The following is a 16,774-nucleotide window of genomic DNA, read 5'->3' as shown; positions in this document are numbered from 1 at the left end:
AATAGAAGCTCTTGCTCTCATCTCTTCCCTATGTCAGACCTGGTTTATTCTGTACATGACTTCCCTCCACATTCCCTGTGCTCAGTGCTCTGTATTGGTTCCCTGTAACACCTGGTTAGAGCACCTTTGCCCTTGTGACCATTCAGGTGCCTTGACCTCTCTTAGCTCTGATGTATCTGAGGCAGCAACCTGCTGCATCGAGGCAGGACCAGCTCTCTCAAAGTGTGGGCTCTCAAGTGTGATTCCATTACACTTCTTTTGTTTCTCTCTGCACTCTCCACACACAAAGCTGCTTCCTAAGCCGCACTAAAATAGGGTACTTCAGACCAAGAACATTAGGAAGTCACAACCATCTTCTACAGAGCAGCTCATTAAGAAGATCCCTTTCAAAGATACTTTAATTTTCACCTCGATACATTAACAATTCACTTGCAGTGAATATCTTTGCTCTTCCTATATTTGTACATAGCCCAGATCAATCAGAAGCATCACACTAGCTAACCCCATCAAAATATTTAAAAAAGCCCAGGGGAAAAAAAATGAGCAATTAAGAAGTTGGACAGATGGCAACTGATATTCCGGTCCATCTAGTTACTTAATCTGACATTGTCACCACAGTAACACATGGGCAGATCCTGCAATACCAGTGAAGGGGCCAGATCCCAGCCCCACGATGCAGCTCTGCTCTTTCTACACCTCAAAAGGGTCAGGGATAGAGCAGCAGCTCCCAGCAGCACAAAGCTTTAGTTGATGGCCCTCTGCCTGACAAAAGAGCTATTCCTCCAAAACACAACAATCAAACAGGTGGGATTTGCCTCTGGGCCAAGCCTGTGCAACAAGTTCCCAATTAACAGTCCCTCAGGATCCTCCTCACTGCTTACAAATGAGTTTGGGGATATCAGAGCAAAAAAGTTCAGCAGCATCTAGCTGCAGTGATGACAAAGCTTGAGAAAGCAAAGAAATAATCAGCAAGCAGAGCTTCTCTCGTTGTCAATTACACTGATTTTGTGCTACAGAGTGGAAGAAACCTTAATTAGTGTTCTCAAAGAAAGCCGTTTTGCCTTGCAGGGTGAACTGCCCAGCAGAAGCATTGCAGCAGATCAGGACAACACTGTAGTATCTATGAAAACCAAATTGATGCTTTTTCAGACCTCCTTCCAATTAACCCATCCTCATCTTCTAACCCATGTTTTGATTCTAGATTCTGTGGTCTTAATATAGACAGTATACACATTTTTATGCACCAGTTTTAATGAGTTCACCATGGAGCCAGTGCTAGTAGTCCCATCTTTCCATGTGAAAGTCAGCATTTGGTGTTTGCCTCAAGGACATTAGATCTAGCAAAATATTTTTAGAGTGGAAAAAAAAGTGGAAGGTGAACGAAAAAGGTGATTTATTTAGCTGAAACATCATCCTCCCTCCACACCTTTCCAAAGATTATTTCATTTTAAGAATAAGCAGTTCTGAAATGAGAACCCCATCCTGCTACAGGAACCACTGCTCACATCGCATACAATCATCCCTCCAAATGCAGAAATATGTTCCATGTAGAAACAAGTGAGACTCCAGCTAAAAAGCACAGGTTTTATTTTAAATTAATAATAATAATCCCACACTAGAGAAAAAGAAAAAAAAAAAAAAAAAAAAAAAAGTGGGTCTCCTCTACATTCACTTCCACTCACTCAGCATTGGTGAGTTGAAGAAAGTTTTGCCTGGGTCAGCCCAGGGTCACTAAAAGGGTCAACCTGTTGCTGTCACTCTCACAACACCACCAGTGCTGAGGAACTTCACTTGGGAGCAGACCGTTTCCAGCATCACAGAAAACTTGTTGCATCCCCCCCTGATTGCACCACTTCCCTCAACTTCCTTGCACACACAGAAGGAGGAAGTCTCTATTGGTACTCTAATATTTCATCTGTACCTTCCAAGATGAAATCCTCACCTCCTGTAGATACCTGCAGTTAACTTTGAGGGAGGGCAGTCCAGGATGGGTCTTGGGAAACCTCATGTACCGCATCTGACAGCCAGGCTCTGCACAAACATTTCTCAGCGATAACCATGCTGCTGCCTTTAGTGATGCAGGGCTGAGGCTAGGTCAGGACTGCTTTAGAAACTTCTGCTCCTCACATTTCTTCCCATTGCCAGGCTTTTGCCATGTGCCCCTCTATTCACCATCCCAGCTCATGACAGTTTGGTTTCTCAGATGACTGACCTTGAGCCTTTTTCTGTATTTCAACATGGACAGAGCAGTTGGCTGAACAGAGAACTCTCAGCACTACATAAAAACGTGTTAGAGCAGGAAAGACAAATATTTGTACTTCAGTTCTATCACCACGTTGGAGATAGGAGGAGAAGAAGGAAAAAAAAAAAAAAACGCAGAAGGAGCAGGACAAACATGGCTGCAAACATTAAGCAAAATAAACTGGGCTCTTGTTGACACAAAGGAGTCCTTGGACCGATTATTAAGTCTACGTTTCCCACAGAGATTACACATCAGCTTAAGACTCCAGGGATGCAAATTTAAGGGCAGGCAGGAGGTTGCAACAACAGTTTCTGCTGCAAGCAAAGGTTTTCAAGAGCATTACTGTGGATTCCTCTCCAACATCTCAAGCTAGGGAAAACCTTGGTATCACACCAGGGCTTTGCCACCTTCCCTGCCACACCCACACACAAGCTGCACCTTTCAAGACCATTGGAAATTATCAGTCCACGTTAGGATAGCACTTGGTCGCTGGCACCAAGCCAAGCCAGTGGGCAGGGATCACATCCAGCAGGCAACCACATAGGCTGCTAAGTGACAATAGAAGCTCTCAGCACAGGGCTCATCTGAAAAAGGCACTGAATTGCTGCTGTTGCACAAGAAAGAGACATTTCATTTTTCTATAAACCCTGAAATTAAGGGCTTATACTACTATACTGTTCTACTTCGTATTCAGCCAAGCAACTGAGCAGTGAAAGAAGCACATACCTGTCAGCACCAAATTCATCTGCTCTTCCCACTGACCACGCAACAGGGGGAAGCTGAGTCCCTGAAGGAAAATAGTTATGAGACTGAGGGACAGGCGTTACAGATCCTCTTTCCCACCCTCCTATGTGATATGAGCACTGCTCTTGTCAGATGAAAATAGTGGAGCTCAGAGCTTTCAGGCTTTCTCGGTCTGACTTTGTGTCCTACTGTCAATAAGTCTTTATTGCCAGAAGCAATCAGTCAAATGACTCTGGTCCACAGTTTTCTTCTAGTACTTCTGCCAGGAGTATTAAATATCCAAAGCAGCATAAATTAAAGTGATAGACTCTGGGTATGTCAGCCTCAGTTACATTAACATAACTGCTCCAGGATTAATATTTTTCATTTAAAAGTTCCAGTTCGTGAAAATATTCTGTGTGGGCTTACTGTCTGCCATGGACATTCCAAAGAGTTCACTTGTTTGCAACAATATATGTGCAGCATAAATGGAAGTAAGAAAAATACAAAGCAGGCTAGTATTTATCTTTATCCTTTTTGAAATTTTGCCCTCTAACCAATGTCACTAGGGAGTCTCCAGGACAGCCAGAAAGAAAAACTAGGAGTTGCTGTGCTGGCTGAAGTACGTACTTGTTTCTGATCACACTTCAAGAAGACACTAAAAATAAATTTGAAAAATAAGTCCTTTTTTAAACATCCAGGTCAGGAACAAACTATTTTCAAAGCATCCTCCTAACCCACAGCAGCAGGAATGCTGGGCTAGGGCAACCCTTGAAACAAAAGAGTTTATTACCTTTCCAAATCTGCTGCCACCCCAAGCTCACAGCAAAAGGGATCCCTGTCACAACACAAGTATCTGCTTCTTTTTCTTGGCTCACAACTTCTCCTCAGTGACACTTTGTACATGGACTGAATAATGTATCCTACGTGTTTTCTTTTCTTTTTTTAAATCATCATTTGTTTGTTTTTAACCACACTGACTTAGCAATTTTTATGCCCAAAGAAAAACATCAGCATAAAGAAAGTAAGGAAGGCTTTTTCTGAAATCCTGTGTTTCTCTAAGTAAGTATACACAGCAGGAAATAATGTTTGCTTATGCAAATGTACTAAACTACATTCTCAAGCTGAGCAGATGGCACACCCTTGTAAGACAACTTTTACAGACTGTACTTTCATTCCCTAAATATCCCCTGGAATAGCAGATGAGGTTTGCAGAGGAAAAGCATACCTTCTTAGCCAACCACTTCTGCACAAGTTATTTAAGGATATTTCAGCCTCCACTTACAATGCAAATGTTTGTATTAGAAATTGCTGCACTGTTCTTGGAAAGAGCTCAAACAGAGGAAAAACATTTTGATGTAGTTACTCTTACGCAGAATATTTTTTCTTTTTTCAAACTAAACATCTTGGGGGCTGGGGAGGGAGCTGCAAGGGGAACAACAAAACTTGATGAGCTTTGATTTTAAACAACAGGGTAGCTTAACAAAAAGAGAGGGATTTTAAGACTTAGAATGACATCCAAATTCAAAGGAGATGCTTTAGTTCAATGAATAAAGTTATTGAGTTTTATAGTATTAGTTTACACAATAAAGTTCCTGCCAACACCAAAGTCACCATCCGAATGTCTGCAGACCACCCTGCAAGAAACCAGAGATATCTCAGGCTCTTTTCTGAAAGCCTGTGAACTGATATCCTCCTTCAAAATGTACTCTTTTAAAGCCATTCTAGGTAGAGAAACCTAGAAAAACTAAAATCCTAGAAATCCAAAGAACAATTTAAGTTTGAAGGGATCTCAGGTGGGCACGTCCCATCCCTATCTATCATCCTATATCCCTATGACTATCCCATTTTTGCCAGGGAGATAGTTTTCTGCTGTAGAAAACATTCAAACTTATGTTTTCAGCAGATCCTCACACCATTTCTCTTATGTCTTACTTTTTCCTTCTCTCACAAGCAAGAGCTTTACATGTGCTTCTGGGCAGGGTGCACATTCAACAAAAGATCCCACTGAGAAGCAGCAAGAGCACTCCCAAGTCTCCATGCTAACACCTACTAGAGTTGGTTGTTTGCTTTAAAAAAAACAAAACAAAACAAAAAACCCTAAAACAAATGGATAACTTTTATGTACAAAAGTTATGCCATAGGAATTCTGTCAAACTTTGCTTGGCTTCAGACTTTATATACTGTGAATTGCTTTGATTTTTCTGGATTCGACGTTGAGCCTACATTTCTGCCTCATACGGAACTTAATATTAGGCTGCAGAAATGGTGTGCTGAAGCCCTTCCAATGTCCTGTGGTGAACAGAGAGCCAGAAAGCAAAAAGAAATAGTTCATGGTTTTCAGGCCCTGGAGGTCCTGGGACAACAGGAGCTCTGCTGACCTTAGGGGATCTTCTCATTCAAGTATTTCTAGTCTTCCCAATTTAACTGGTATTTTACCTGCACCTATGTGGCTATAAGAGTGGGCTTCCACTCAGCATAAAGGAAAGGGAGAACCTAACCTGTTCCCCCTTGTTAGAGATCAGGTTTGTCCATCTCTTAAAGAGGAGACTAGTTTTACTGCATACATGGTGTAGCTGTGGGCTGAAACTTGGGCTGGAGCCAAGACCAACATTATGAAGAAGACTCACAGGAGAGCAAGGGAGCACTTTGGGGTAGTTTACTTACAGCCTGAAGAGTCCTACAGACAAAGCCCAAAACCAGCTTAGAAGCAAGAACTGAAAAAATGGCTCCTAGAGCTGTTGTAACAGACATGGGTCTGCTGCAGAGGCACCTGGATTTGCATGTGAAACAGCAGAGAACAGTAACCACAGATTTGATCACTGCCACGTATTAAACCAGCCTGCCCTGCGTAGCAAATCAAGGAGTTCCCCTGCAACTACGACAGATGGCTTTGGTCTGAACAAGTGACTCCTCACACAATCCCAGAGGAACGTATTGGATGAATTCCAGCTCTGGCTCCTTGCCTAAAGCAAAGCAAGTGTAACTGGGATCCACACCCAGGCTGCAAGGGACGCATTAGCTAGGGGACAGGGGAACCCAAATGCATCATGATCTTTGAGCTGGAAAACACACGCGGTCTCTGCTAGAGTCACAAAGTTTAAGGCATCTAATTGACAGACTTTTGCTCTTGCTAGTGCTGATCCTGAGTCCCCTCTACCCTTAAGTCAGCCAACTTTTACCTGCCTTCAAGTCATGCAAGAAGTAAATGTAATTACGTTAGCTAGAGGGTAATTTTTTATTCTTTGCTCCTCAGACCCTACATAGGAAAGTCATTGCAGGGCTACACGTCCTCACATGGCACAACTGTGCAGCAGAGAAGCCACAGCTTAATCTACAACCAATCACAGCTCACAGCAAGGCTGGGCCATATGGAACCGAGATTGGGGCTCTGTTCCTACTCCTGGCAAGGGAGAAGGAGGAGGAAAATATCACCCACTCTTTCCCCTAAAATAGGTGCAGCCCACTGCTCAGTTTTTGAGCTCATCATACAGGTACAGCCCACTGCTCAGCTTTTGGGCCCATCACAGCCAAGATACACTGCATCCATGCCCAAGAGCTGTGTCTGGATTGCAGCAGCATTGCCTGCAAATGGAAAGTTGAAAACTTGTTCTTCTGAGAAAACTGTTTTTTTCAATACAGTACCCCCTCCCTGAAAGCATTCAAGGGGCTTTGTGCAACATGGTCTAGTAGAAAATGTCCCTGCTCATGGTCAGGGGTTAGAATTAGATGATCCTTATGGTTTCTTCCAACTTAAACCATTCTATTATTCTAAATATCATAGATGAAGCATCCCCAACCTCCCCGGGCAACCTGTGCTTAACACTAAAGAATTTCTTCCTAATGTCTTACCTAAATCTACCCTCTTCCAATTTAAAGCCATTACTCCTTGTCCTATCACTCCATGCCCTTGTAAGATCTCTTTCTCCAGCTTTCTTGTAGTCCCCCTTCAGGTACTGGAAGGCTGCTGTAAGGTCTCCCTGGAGCCTTCTCTTCTCCAGGTTGAACAAGTCAAACTCTCTCAGCCTGGCTTCATAGGAAAGGTGCTCCAGCACCCTGATCATCTCTGTGGCCTTATATATAAAATATATATAATATAGTGTTACTAAATATTATGGTATATAAAAATCTATAATATGTAATAATATAAACAATATCTATAATGTAGTCCAGGTATCTTCAAAATCATGCCTTCAGCTGAGCTGTGCTCCAATTAGAAAGAAGAACTTCTGATGTCTCCAACAGTCTTCTTCCTCATGATACTCTCCTGCACCACTGAAAGTCTGGTACAGGAAATACCCACATGCACAATATTAGTGGCATATGTGTTTTCAGCAAATTAACAGCTAGCAACTTCCAGAGCTTAGAGTGGTAGGAAGTGTCATTCACTTTAAATTTCCTCAGTATTCACACGTTTTTTCTTTTTGGAAGCCCTTCTATTATTGCAATCATGCAATAATAGAAATAAGCAGGTTCCCTCACTTGTCATATAAAGCCTTCTCCAGTCACTGGTAAATCCAGCAGAAACAGTTTATAACTCTTGTTCAGTCTTCTGCACAGGAACACACTGCACAGGCAGCTCCAGCAAATCAGCTCTCCTTTCCTTCTCCCTCCCAAGTGGGGGACATGCTGAGTATGTGGAACTGGAAATGCTCATGAGTGTGGTTTTGTTGTTTTTTTTTTTGTTTTTTTTTTCCCCTCCTGATTCTGGAGATCTCCAATTTAAATAATCCTAAAATAAGGATCCTGTTTGCCAAACTGTTCACCAGATTTGTAATAGTGCACATCTGCCTTTGCCATTAGAGCCTGAGTGCATAGTGACAGGTGCAACAGCTGGTTTTATTTTACATTCACAGTTAAACATTAAACAGCTGTGCAGAGGAGAAAATTGCAAAGTGCAGCTCAGAGGAGGAAAAGAAAACTAAAAAAGCAATAAGGCTACCCCAAAACCAATGAAGACTTTCCACCATGAAGAAGTTGACACATTTCTCTGTTTGCTTTAGAAGAGAGATGGCAGTGCTTCTCCTCAGTACAGCTTTACTTTTACAACTCCACCTCAGGAATTAAGGACTAAATCCTAGCTGCCAAGTACAAAAAAAGCCTGACAGCTCTCCTGCCTAGAGACACAAGATGAAGTGTTTTTGCACAGCACATAAGGGGTTTTCCCCCTCCACACACAGAGACAAGAGACCTGGCAATACATACATGCACACATAAGAGTTTCATCTGGGTGAAAGTTAATCAGCATCTAAGCACTCTTATTTTCATTTTACCCTCCCAGGGGCTGCACAGAAGGGAAGTCACTTCCCTGTCCCAAAACAGCTCTGATGCAAAGCCCGGAGTTGAACTTTCTTCATCTTGTATAGACCTGTTCACAAATGATCTGACAAGACTTACTTTTCCCCTTTCTTGTTCATGCATACCTGTATCCTGAGGAGTAAGGAAGATTATGAAGATGAAGAGCTGAAGAATCCTCTGAGATTATGCAAGCACACACTTTTAAGAAAGTAGTAAGTCTCTAAAGCACCAAGTAGAATTAATAATCTTGTTATCTCCTTTCTCTCACCCATCATTCAAGCATTGGTCCATTCATCTGCACTTTCATATGAGCCCTGGAAACAATAGCACAAAAGCACCCAGAACATTTACAGAGGACTGGTAGGTCACAAGCCATCCCTCACATCTTGGCCTTGGCTCTAATTTGTCTCTTGCCTTGTAGGCTTGACCTCACAAAAGAGAGATCCAGAGAGAAGAAAACATCAGAATTCATATAGCATCAGGAAAACAAATCCCTGTTTCAGAGCCAGACAACTCCAGAGCTGGCTTTGCTTCAGAGGGAATGCAATTAAAGTCACCCATCGCAGCCCTTCCACATGGAAAATGCTCTTTTTATTCAATTAAATTTCCTGTAACTAAGGTTAATGGTCCATGTGGTATCTGCCTCAAGGTGTCAGAGGCTTCTGGCTGACCTACCATCAGCACAGAGACAGAAAGAGACTGAAAAAATCAGGAAGAGCAGAGAACTCACAAGTGACAGAAAACTGGCAAACAATGGATGATGTTCCACTTGAAAATCAAGTTCCAAGACTAAAGGGCAGCAGAGATATGCAAGGACTAGTACACAGAGTTTTTGCAGGACTTGTGTTCCTCCAGAAAACCCAACAGCTACCCAAAGGACATCATGCCCTTAAACACTTGCAAAAGAAAAACCTTTCCACAAAAGCACAGTCCCAGAATACAGTCAAGATTTCCACAACCAAGCTGCTAAACCTTGAGCAATCCTTATCCACAGGTAAATACAGGGACCACCAAAACAGATTTGCCTCTGACCAGGCTGGCAAGAGCAGACTTGTTTGCCTCTCATCAGCTAAGGGCTGCAGCTGGGGTGGGGGCTACACACACTTGCAGCCTATCAGACCAATTGGGTGAGACACCACCTTGCAGGCTTCTGCTGCTTCAGCTCAGGAATAGCATCTGTAGGGATGCTCAGTAAGGAATCATAGAATGGTTTGAGTTTGAAGGGATCTTTAAAGATTATCTAGTTCAGCACCCTTGCTGTAGGCTGGGGGACATCTTCACTAGATCAGGTTGCTCAGAGCTTCACCAAGCCTGACCTTGAGCGCTCCCAACAATAGGGCATCCACATCTCTGGGCAGTGTCTTAACCCCATCATAAAAAAATGTCTTCCTTATGTCCAGCCCAAATCTACCCTCTTTCTGTAAAACTGTTGCCCTATTTTAGAATAGGCTGTTGTAAAAATCCTCTCTTTCTTACAAGCCCCCTTGAAAGGCCATAATAAGGACACACTGGAGCCTTCTCTTCCCTAGGACTTTCTCTACCCTCAGGACCTCTTCTGGGCATCTTTCACCAGAAATTCTTAAAACAATCCAAATTAGTTTTCACAGCAGATGCTGGTTGCATGGCCCCATTTAAGCAGATTCATGGCAGTGGTTGGAGAGTTCTGCATTAAAAACAAAAAAAAAAAATCAAGCCTCAAATCTGAAGTTTCTCTTCTTGGATGTAATCCTGATAAGCTCAGTATCTTTGCAGAGACTTCACATTCCAGTATACAGGAACATAGAGATTAATCATCTGAAGTTTCAGCTTAAAAGCAGCAGTAGTCTGGACTGGGTGGCTCTTCACACCTATTGCAATAGCCTGATGTCTGAAAGTAGCCATCAAGCAGAAGACACATTTAGATACCCACAAGCAACACCAAGCAGCATTGTACTCCCTCCCTGCCTCCCCCCACTCTGCCATCACCCCAGGTGTTGGGGGGAGAAAATTTCTGTGTGGAAGGTGTCTGACAAAACACAAAGCTTCAAAGAGCACATTAAATTGAAGGAACTAAATTTATCTTAACTGAAGTCACTATGAGTGCCATGCCTGCTAACAAGCCCCAGACAGCCCTTGGGTCTGCCAACAGGCCCTCATGGTAATACACAATACCTATAGCACCTGAAGAAACCCAACATACATCACCACCAGTTCCTACAAGGAGATTCAAACCCAAAACATGCTCTTAACTTCCCAAGTTCATGGGTTACACCCAAGAGCTAAGTAATGCTGGGCTCAGTTGCATCATAACCCCTACCACAACTCCTGTCCCATAAATACCAGGTGCGTTTTATTATGCAGTAACACACATAACAGGTGAAAGACCGGTCTTTGAAGGTCTGTATCTTTTGGAATGTCAGAGTAAAGCAAAGCAAGCAATGATTAACACCACCTTCCCGTGCGGCCTGGTCCCCCCTACCCCCTTTTATCATGCTCTCTACCAGCTTCCTTCATACTGAAACATTAGAGTGTTTACAGTGTGGGAAAAAGCAATGTTTTCTCTTTTCTCTTGCCCTGTGCAACTGAGGTCAGGAGGGAAGAACCACTTGCCTGTTTCACTATCTTATGGTACATCAGAACATCTTACCCATCAATTAACACTCAATCCAAACAATGGGGGCAGTTTCCAAGGTACCACTTAGCTACTTGAGCTAAACATGACATTAAAAAGGGTGAAGGAGGGGGAAACCTACAATAACTAGGCATACATAAACAAGTATCTTTGCTCCTTATCAAATGGCCATGGATTTAGCACTGCTGCCCCGCAGCTTCTTCAATCACACCTTGCCTCTGGGCCTCCCAGGGGAGAGGACCTTGATCCTACAGAAGTGCTCAGGTGTGAAAAATTATATTTTAAAAGGCTTATTAAGTGCACAAACCCCCCCCCCCCCCCCCCCCCCGCTTTTTTTTTTTTTTTTTTTTTCCTAGGTAGCACTCTTATCTTCCCAATCCCCTTTTAGACTTTAAATCAATTTTGCTGCTAGAAGCGCTAGCTACCAAACCCCCGCCGGGGAGGGCGCCCCAAAACACCTCCCCACCCCGTACCCTCTGGGACACTGCCACTCTCTCACCCCGCGGCAGCCCAGGGAGGGCGAGGGGAGCCGACAGGTGCCCCGCGGCGACGGGATGATGCGGGCAGAACCGCGGGTGCGGAGGGAGAGCCCGGCCAGCTCCGCTCCTAAACAGTGGCTCCTCCCCGCTCCGCCGGCGGAGAGAGGGCGAGGGGTGCACGGTGCATTTCCCCTCCTGAGGATGGGTTGGGGGGGAAGCCAGAGCCCCGTGGGACGCTCCTACCTGCCCAGGCTCGCTGCTGCTGTAGGCGAAGGCGTAGACCCGCTCCACGCTGATGTTCACGGTGCCCCGGTAGACGCGGCCGAAGACACCGGGAGCGGGGCTGCCCCCGGGGCCGCCCCCCGGGGCCGCCGCTGCCGCCGCTGCCCAGAGCAGGGTGCAGAGCAGAGCCCCGGGAGCCGGAGCTGCCCCCCTGGCCATGGGCTCAGTCGCTGCCGGGGCCGCGGGGCAGCCTCAGCCTCACCCCCACCGACCGGCCAAGCCGCTCGCCCGGTGCGGCACCCGGGCCGGTTCTCCCTGGCAGGGCAAGCGCCGAAACCTTTTACTTGTAATTTAAATAAATAGTTCGGCGACATGCACAGGCGCTGGGGAAGACGGGGAGGCAGACCCGATCAACCCCTCCTGTCGACCGGGGGCAGCCGAGCAACTTTCCCCGGCAAAGGAACCTCCGCCGACCGGCGGGGTGTGGAAGGGAGGGGAGGAGAGAGAAAGGGAGGCCGGCGGGCTGGCCGGCGGGCTGGCCGGCCCCGGGGAGGAGGGTCTCCTCCTTCTGCCCGGCCCCAAATCCTGAGCGAGCCTTGGCAAGCGGTTGACAGGGAGCTTTTCCCTTTGAGGAGCTGTGCTGTGAGATTAGGGGCACTCCGGCAGTGTCAGGCATCCGCAGGGCTTCGACAAACCCAGCCCAGAGGCAGAGGCGTCCTCGCCCCGCACTCTGCCGGTGTGCTGGAGCAGAAGCTTGCAGCTGCAATGAATCTTGCATAGGGCCATCCCCAATCTTTTTCTTTTGGCTGCTCGTAACTTTGGCGTAAATGTCCTCGTCTTTTGATTTAGTCCAAAGGTGTGAAAGGCTGCAGTAAAATAGTAATTTCGTTATTTCAAGCATGGCTTTGTACATTTTAAGTTCTCCGAGTCATTCATGAAGCTGCTACAAACAATACCGTGATAATCACAAGCTTTTCAGCAAGATGAGAGGGATACTGTTAGGTTGTGAAAGGGCCGGGAGTCTCTTGTGGCTTAGCCGTCCTATGTTTTTTCTCGTTGAAAACATATCTGGGAAATGTGTCCGATCCCAGGGTGGAGGGATGAAATTTTAAGTCAGAGAAGATAAAAGTCTGGCTAGCAGGGAACCAGAAGGGTTTTTCAGACTGAGGATGAATTTGTAGGAGCTGCATTTTATAAAGCCAATCTGCAGCCTGCAACATCACTGACTCTGGAACAGAAGATTTCCAAGTTACTGGGTTTGTGTTCAAGACTGAGAGATTTCCTAGGGGTTACTTGTCAACTTTGGAGGAAAAGTTGCAAAGCTCAGCAAAATGAGCCTCTGTGAGTTACGTCATCATTTTGATCTTCAGGCCTGCATGTGATTTCTGCCAAGAGAAAAAAGAAAGCAACCTGTGATTTCTGTGTTTGTGTTGAAGCAGGCTGCCATTCAAGTCACCTTGCCTCTTGTCAAGAGTCCCAACAACTGGCATTAATGGCAAAACAAACCCAACTTCTGGCTTTAAGTATCACGTTGTGCAGACCAGGAGGCTTGTGCAACATCCCCTCTGAGCTCCTGTGAGTCTGTCTTGCCTTCTTCCAGGATGCAGTGTGACCTGCCTTGGGAGACTTCAAGCAGTAGTGGCACTGAGAGACTTTTGGCTTCTCCCCACCCTGTAGAGCCCAGGGGTCCTGAACCCTCCAGCTCCTTTCTCACCCACTGCCCTCTGCAGATCCCTGGGTCCCTCTGATAGGGCTGGCAGTACTCAAGCATATGCTACAGACAGGAGACTGGGGACCACATCTTCCAGAGAGGAGAGGTTTCAGGCAACAGGGAGAGGTACAGCAAAGCAAAAGCATGTCTGGGCCATGCCACATTTCTCAGAGAAATGTGATACGGAGCACAAGGCTGGTACCTGCAAACCAAGGTAGATCTGGCAGCTGCAAATAACTTTTGGAGCTGTGCAGTTTTCAAATCTGGAGATCAGTGTGGTGTCAGTGTGTTGTTCTTCCCTAGTCATGCTGTTCTTGTGACAAAGTGGCTCTCCCTGTAGTCCACACTTTCCAATGCAGAATTAGGGATCTGTTAAACTTCTTGCTCTGAGTGGTAGTATGTTTTGGTATCCTACAAAACTACATATTTTTCCTCATACTAAATTTGAGACTTCAAGTTTTCTACTCAAAGTGTAATGCTTTGTGTTTGTCTTTATTGAATTTCATGTCACTGTTAAGAGACTCTTCCTGCAATTTAACAAAGTGAAAACTTTGTTAAAATCTTGGCTTCCGAAGTGTGGTACTGCCCAACTTGGTGTTACTTGCAGAAGTTTGAAGTCATAGGTCAATTCCACCATCGAAGTAACTAAATAAATCCTAGCATACAGGTCAGATCTCTTAATCTGACATATCTTCCTACTGACAGGAAAATACCCACTGCTAGAATTGGGAACTGTTTTTCAATCACACACCCCTCTTGTGTTAATATCATCTAAAACCTATTTGCCTTTATGAGATCAATGTCCAAGGAACTATTAAAAGCCCTACTTAAGTCAAAATATGGTTCACCTATTCCTTTCAGCACCTACTAAATCAGTTATCTTAACAAAGAAATAAATCAGGTTACTTTGACATGATTTGTTCTGGACAAATGCATGCTGCCTGTTCCTCATCACTTTATTGTTATGTAGTTGCTTGCACACTGATTGCCAAACAGCCTGTTTCATTACTTTTCCAGATAACAAATGGATGCTGCCTGACTTCTATCTTTTCACTCAGCCTCTTTGATAATGATGGGTAGCCCATTTTGCCTTTTCACTTCCACCTGGATCTTCTTCTTGAATGGCAGCATGTATTTTAGAAGAAAGAACTAATCTCTGTAGTAAAAAAGAATCAGACAGACCATGGGTCTGGGTCGGTGGAAGTGCTCTGATATTCCTTACAGGGATGTGTAAGGACTGCCACAGGACTCTGGTGTCAGGGGACAGCAAGGGCCAGCTGCTGCCTTGGGGACAGGAAGCTGAGTGCTGTAAGGGAGGGAGCTCACTGGCCAGGCCCCTATCCCATAGGATCTGAGCAAGGTGAGCAGGGCGGGTCTGGAGATGGCAAAAGGGAGTCCATATTGCCGGACAAGTCCATGGCAATGGGTAGGTCTGAGGCCAAGCCAGGATTATAAGTTAGAGAATCCGGTTCAGTGACAGCAATCAGGTGTGGACATAGCCCCACAATCAGCAGGGCAGTCCACAGCAGTGAGGCAAGTCTGTGGTCTGGATGGCAAGCTGGTCAGCACGTCCAGATCGGTGAGCATGGCTGTCACTCACCTATTGCTGAAGCTCAGGCAGGGCCAAGCACTGGAGCCTCAGCTGAAATGCAGCTCTCCAGGGAAGGAACTGAGGATTCCCTGCAGTTCTGACTCCAAGGTCACTCGAGGGAAGGGAGGCAGCCCACAGCAGCACTGTCTCTAGGCTGACAGTGAGCCCAGGGTGCCAGACCTCCAGGAAGGGGCATGATGCTCTCAGGGCCCTTGCCTCTGGCTGTGTGTGGGGCATTTGTTTCCTAACATGGCCCATTTTTCCCGTGTAAGCAAAGCCCAGGTTGTGAGTGTCCCAGTGGAAAGGGAAACTGTGCTGAACCCAGTATGTGTAGGGGAGGGTCATGTGGGGTTTTTTTTTGTTTGGGTTGGGTTTTTTTGTTTGTTTTGGGTTTTTTGTGTGTGTGGGTTTGTTTTTGGTTTTGGTTTTTGGTGGGTTTTTTTGTTTGTTTGTTTGTTTTTTTACTATAAAACAAAAGTAGAAAGTCTCACTGCTACTGGGAAAAAAAACACAGTGACGAAATTACATTTCTCCTGGTAACCAGGGCTTCAGAAACATCCAGGATTGAGAAAAGGTCTTAATTACAAAAGAATTCCCCAAATGATACTAGCTTGGAAGATAAAAGAATATAAATGTATAACAAACCAAATTGTTATGAAACCTGGTGTGTTTAAATCACTGCTGTTCGGATATGTGGTCTCTATCTTAGGTAAGCTCCACAGTGAATTAATAGATTACGTAGATGCTCAGCTGACTTCTGCAGAGAAAATGCAACATTTTCAGACTCTGCTGTAAATGCAGTGTGAGGAACAACAAGAGTGGAAAGGTAGACAGCCTTTTAAGAAGTCTGATAGAACCTGCTCTCCATTTTCTTACAGGTGGCCAAATTGTTTTGAGAAGAGTCTTGTTGAATTAAAAGTGTCTCTGTATTGTATTATATTTGCTTTTATTAGTTATTTAACATTTATATTTAATAGTAATTAATAATAGCAGAGAGGCTTAAGAGGTTTCAAAGTGGATGATGGATTGGTCTAATTGTACCTTGACCGCGTTCTTCTTCAGCAGACCTTGTTCTTCAAGACAATTGTCACCATTTGAACAAGAGGAACTAAAGAAGGAGGGCTTTTTGGATTGAGAGGGACTGAACTCAAAAGGGAGGGATCTATTCCCTCCCATTTCCTGCTGTACTCTATAATATAAAGATCAGGAAGGCAGCAACTCCTCCCTCTTTTTCCTCTCACCTGCTGCTGGCTGTGCTGTTTGTCCCCGCAAGCTCTCCATGTGCTATAGGGTTTTATATATGTGTTTGTATATATTTGTATTCTTTGTTACTTTACCCTTTATGTTATTACTTTTCCTTCGTGTTAGTAAAATCTGTATCCAATTGTTTTCAGTTTCCAACTTAAGGTCTCCAGTCTTCATTCCCCTTTTATCTTCCCTTTTTGGGGGGGAGGGATAGAGAGGAATTCAGTAATTAAGTTTGTGGTCCACCCAAACTGCTAAACCATGACAACAATTTAAAGCCATGCTAGAACTCCAGATGCGGCTTTAAATTATGCTTTAGTGTTACAAATTTAAAAAAACACAATGAGCAACTAATCTGGTGCATTTTCTTGAATGTGTGCCTAGGACCAAGAGTTGTTTTATCAGAGGCTGAACTCTGATGGTCAGTTTCAAGTTGCATGTGGTACCTATGTTTAGTGCATAAACAGAAACTGAAATTCAGGTTGAACAACATCCAGTATAAAAAACTTAGCCATATTTGCAGCATTTCAGCAAAGGCAATTGCTGATCATATTTCTCTGTCACTTCTCGTAATTTCATGGTTTTTGGTTTTGTGTCACATGCAATGCACTTTCTTCTCTCAGCAAGTTAACCATTACCATCTGCACCTTTC

General features: G+C 44.6%; 1 protein-coding gene across 3 annotated transcripts in view; it reads right to left on the bottom strand.

Moving 5' to 3' along the window:
- The window catches only part of SIDT1 (SID1 transmembrane family member 1), a 56,582-nt gene extending 44,507 nt beyond the window's left edge, over positions 1-12,075 (bottom strand). Inside the window, exon 1 of one of the 3 annotated variants that reach the window (XM_071761173.1) lies at positions 11,597-12,075. In XM_071761173.1, the coding sequence (XP_071617274.1) occupies positions 11,597-11,794 (198 nt within the window). In that variant the 5' untranslated portion in view covers positions 11,795-12,075. Of the gene's footprint in view, positions 1-2,968; positions 3,030-11,596 lie in introns of those variants that run through there. The other 2 variants (XM_071761181.1, XM_071761189.1) reach the window with 2 other exon arrangements.
- Between the last annotated feature and the right edge of the window lie 4,699 nt (positions 12,076-16,774).

The sequence above is a fragment of the Heliangelus exortis genome, chromosome 1 (genome assembly GCF_036169615.1).
Source record: "Heliangelus exortis chromosome 1, bHelExo1.hap1, whole genome shotgun sequence".
Taxonomy (NCBI): Eukaryota; Metazoa; Chordata; class Aves; order Apodiformes; family Trochilidae; genus Heliangelus; species Heliangelus exortis.
This window is presented reverse-complemented; position numbering and strand designations above follow the sequence as displayed.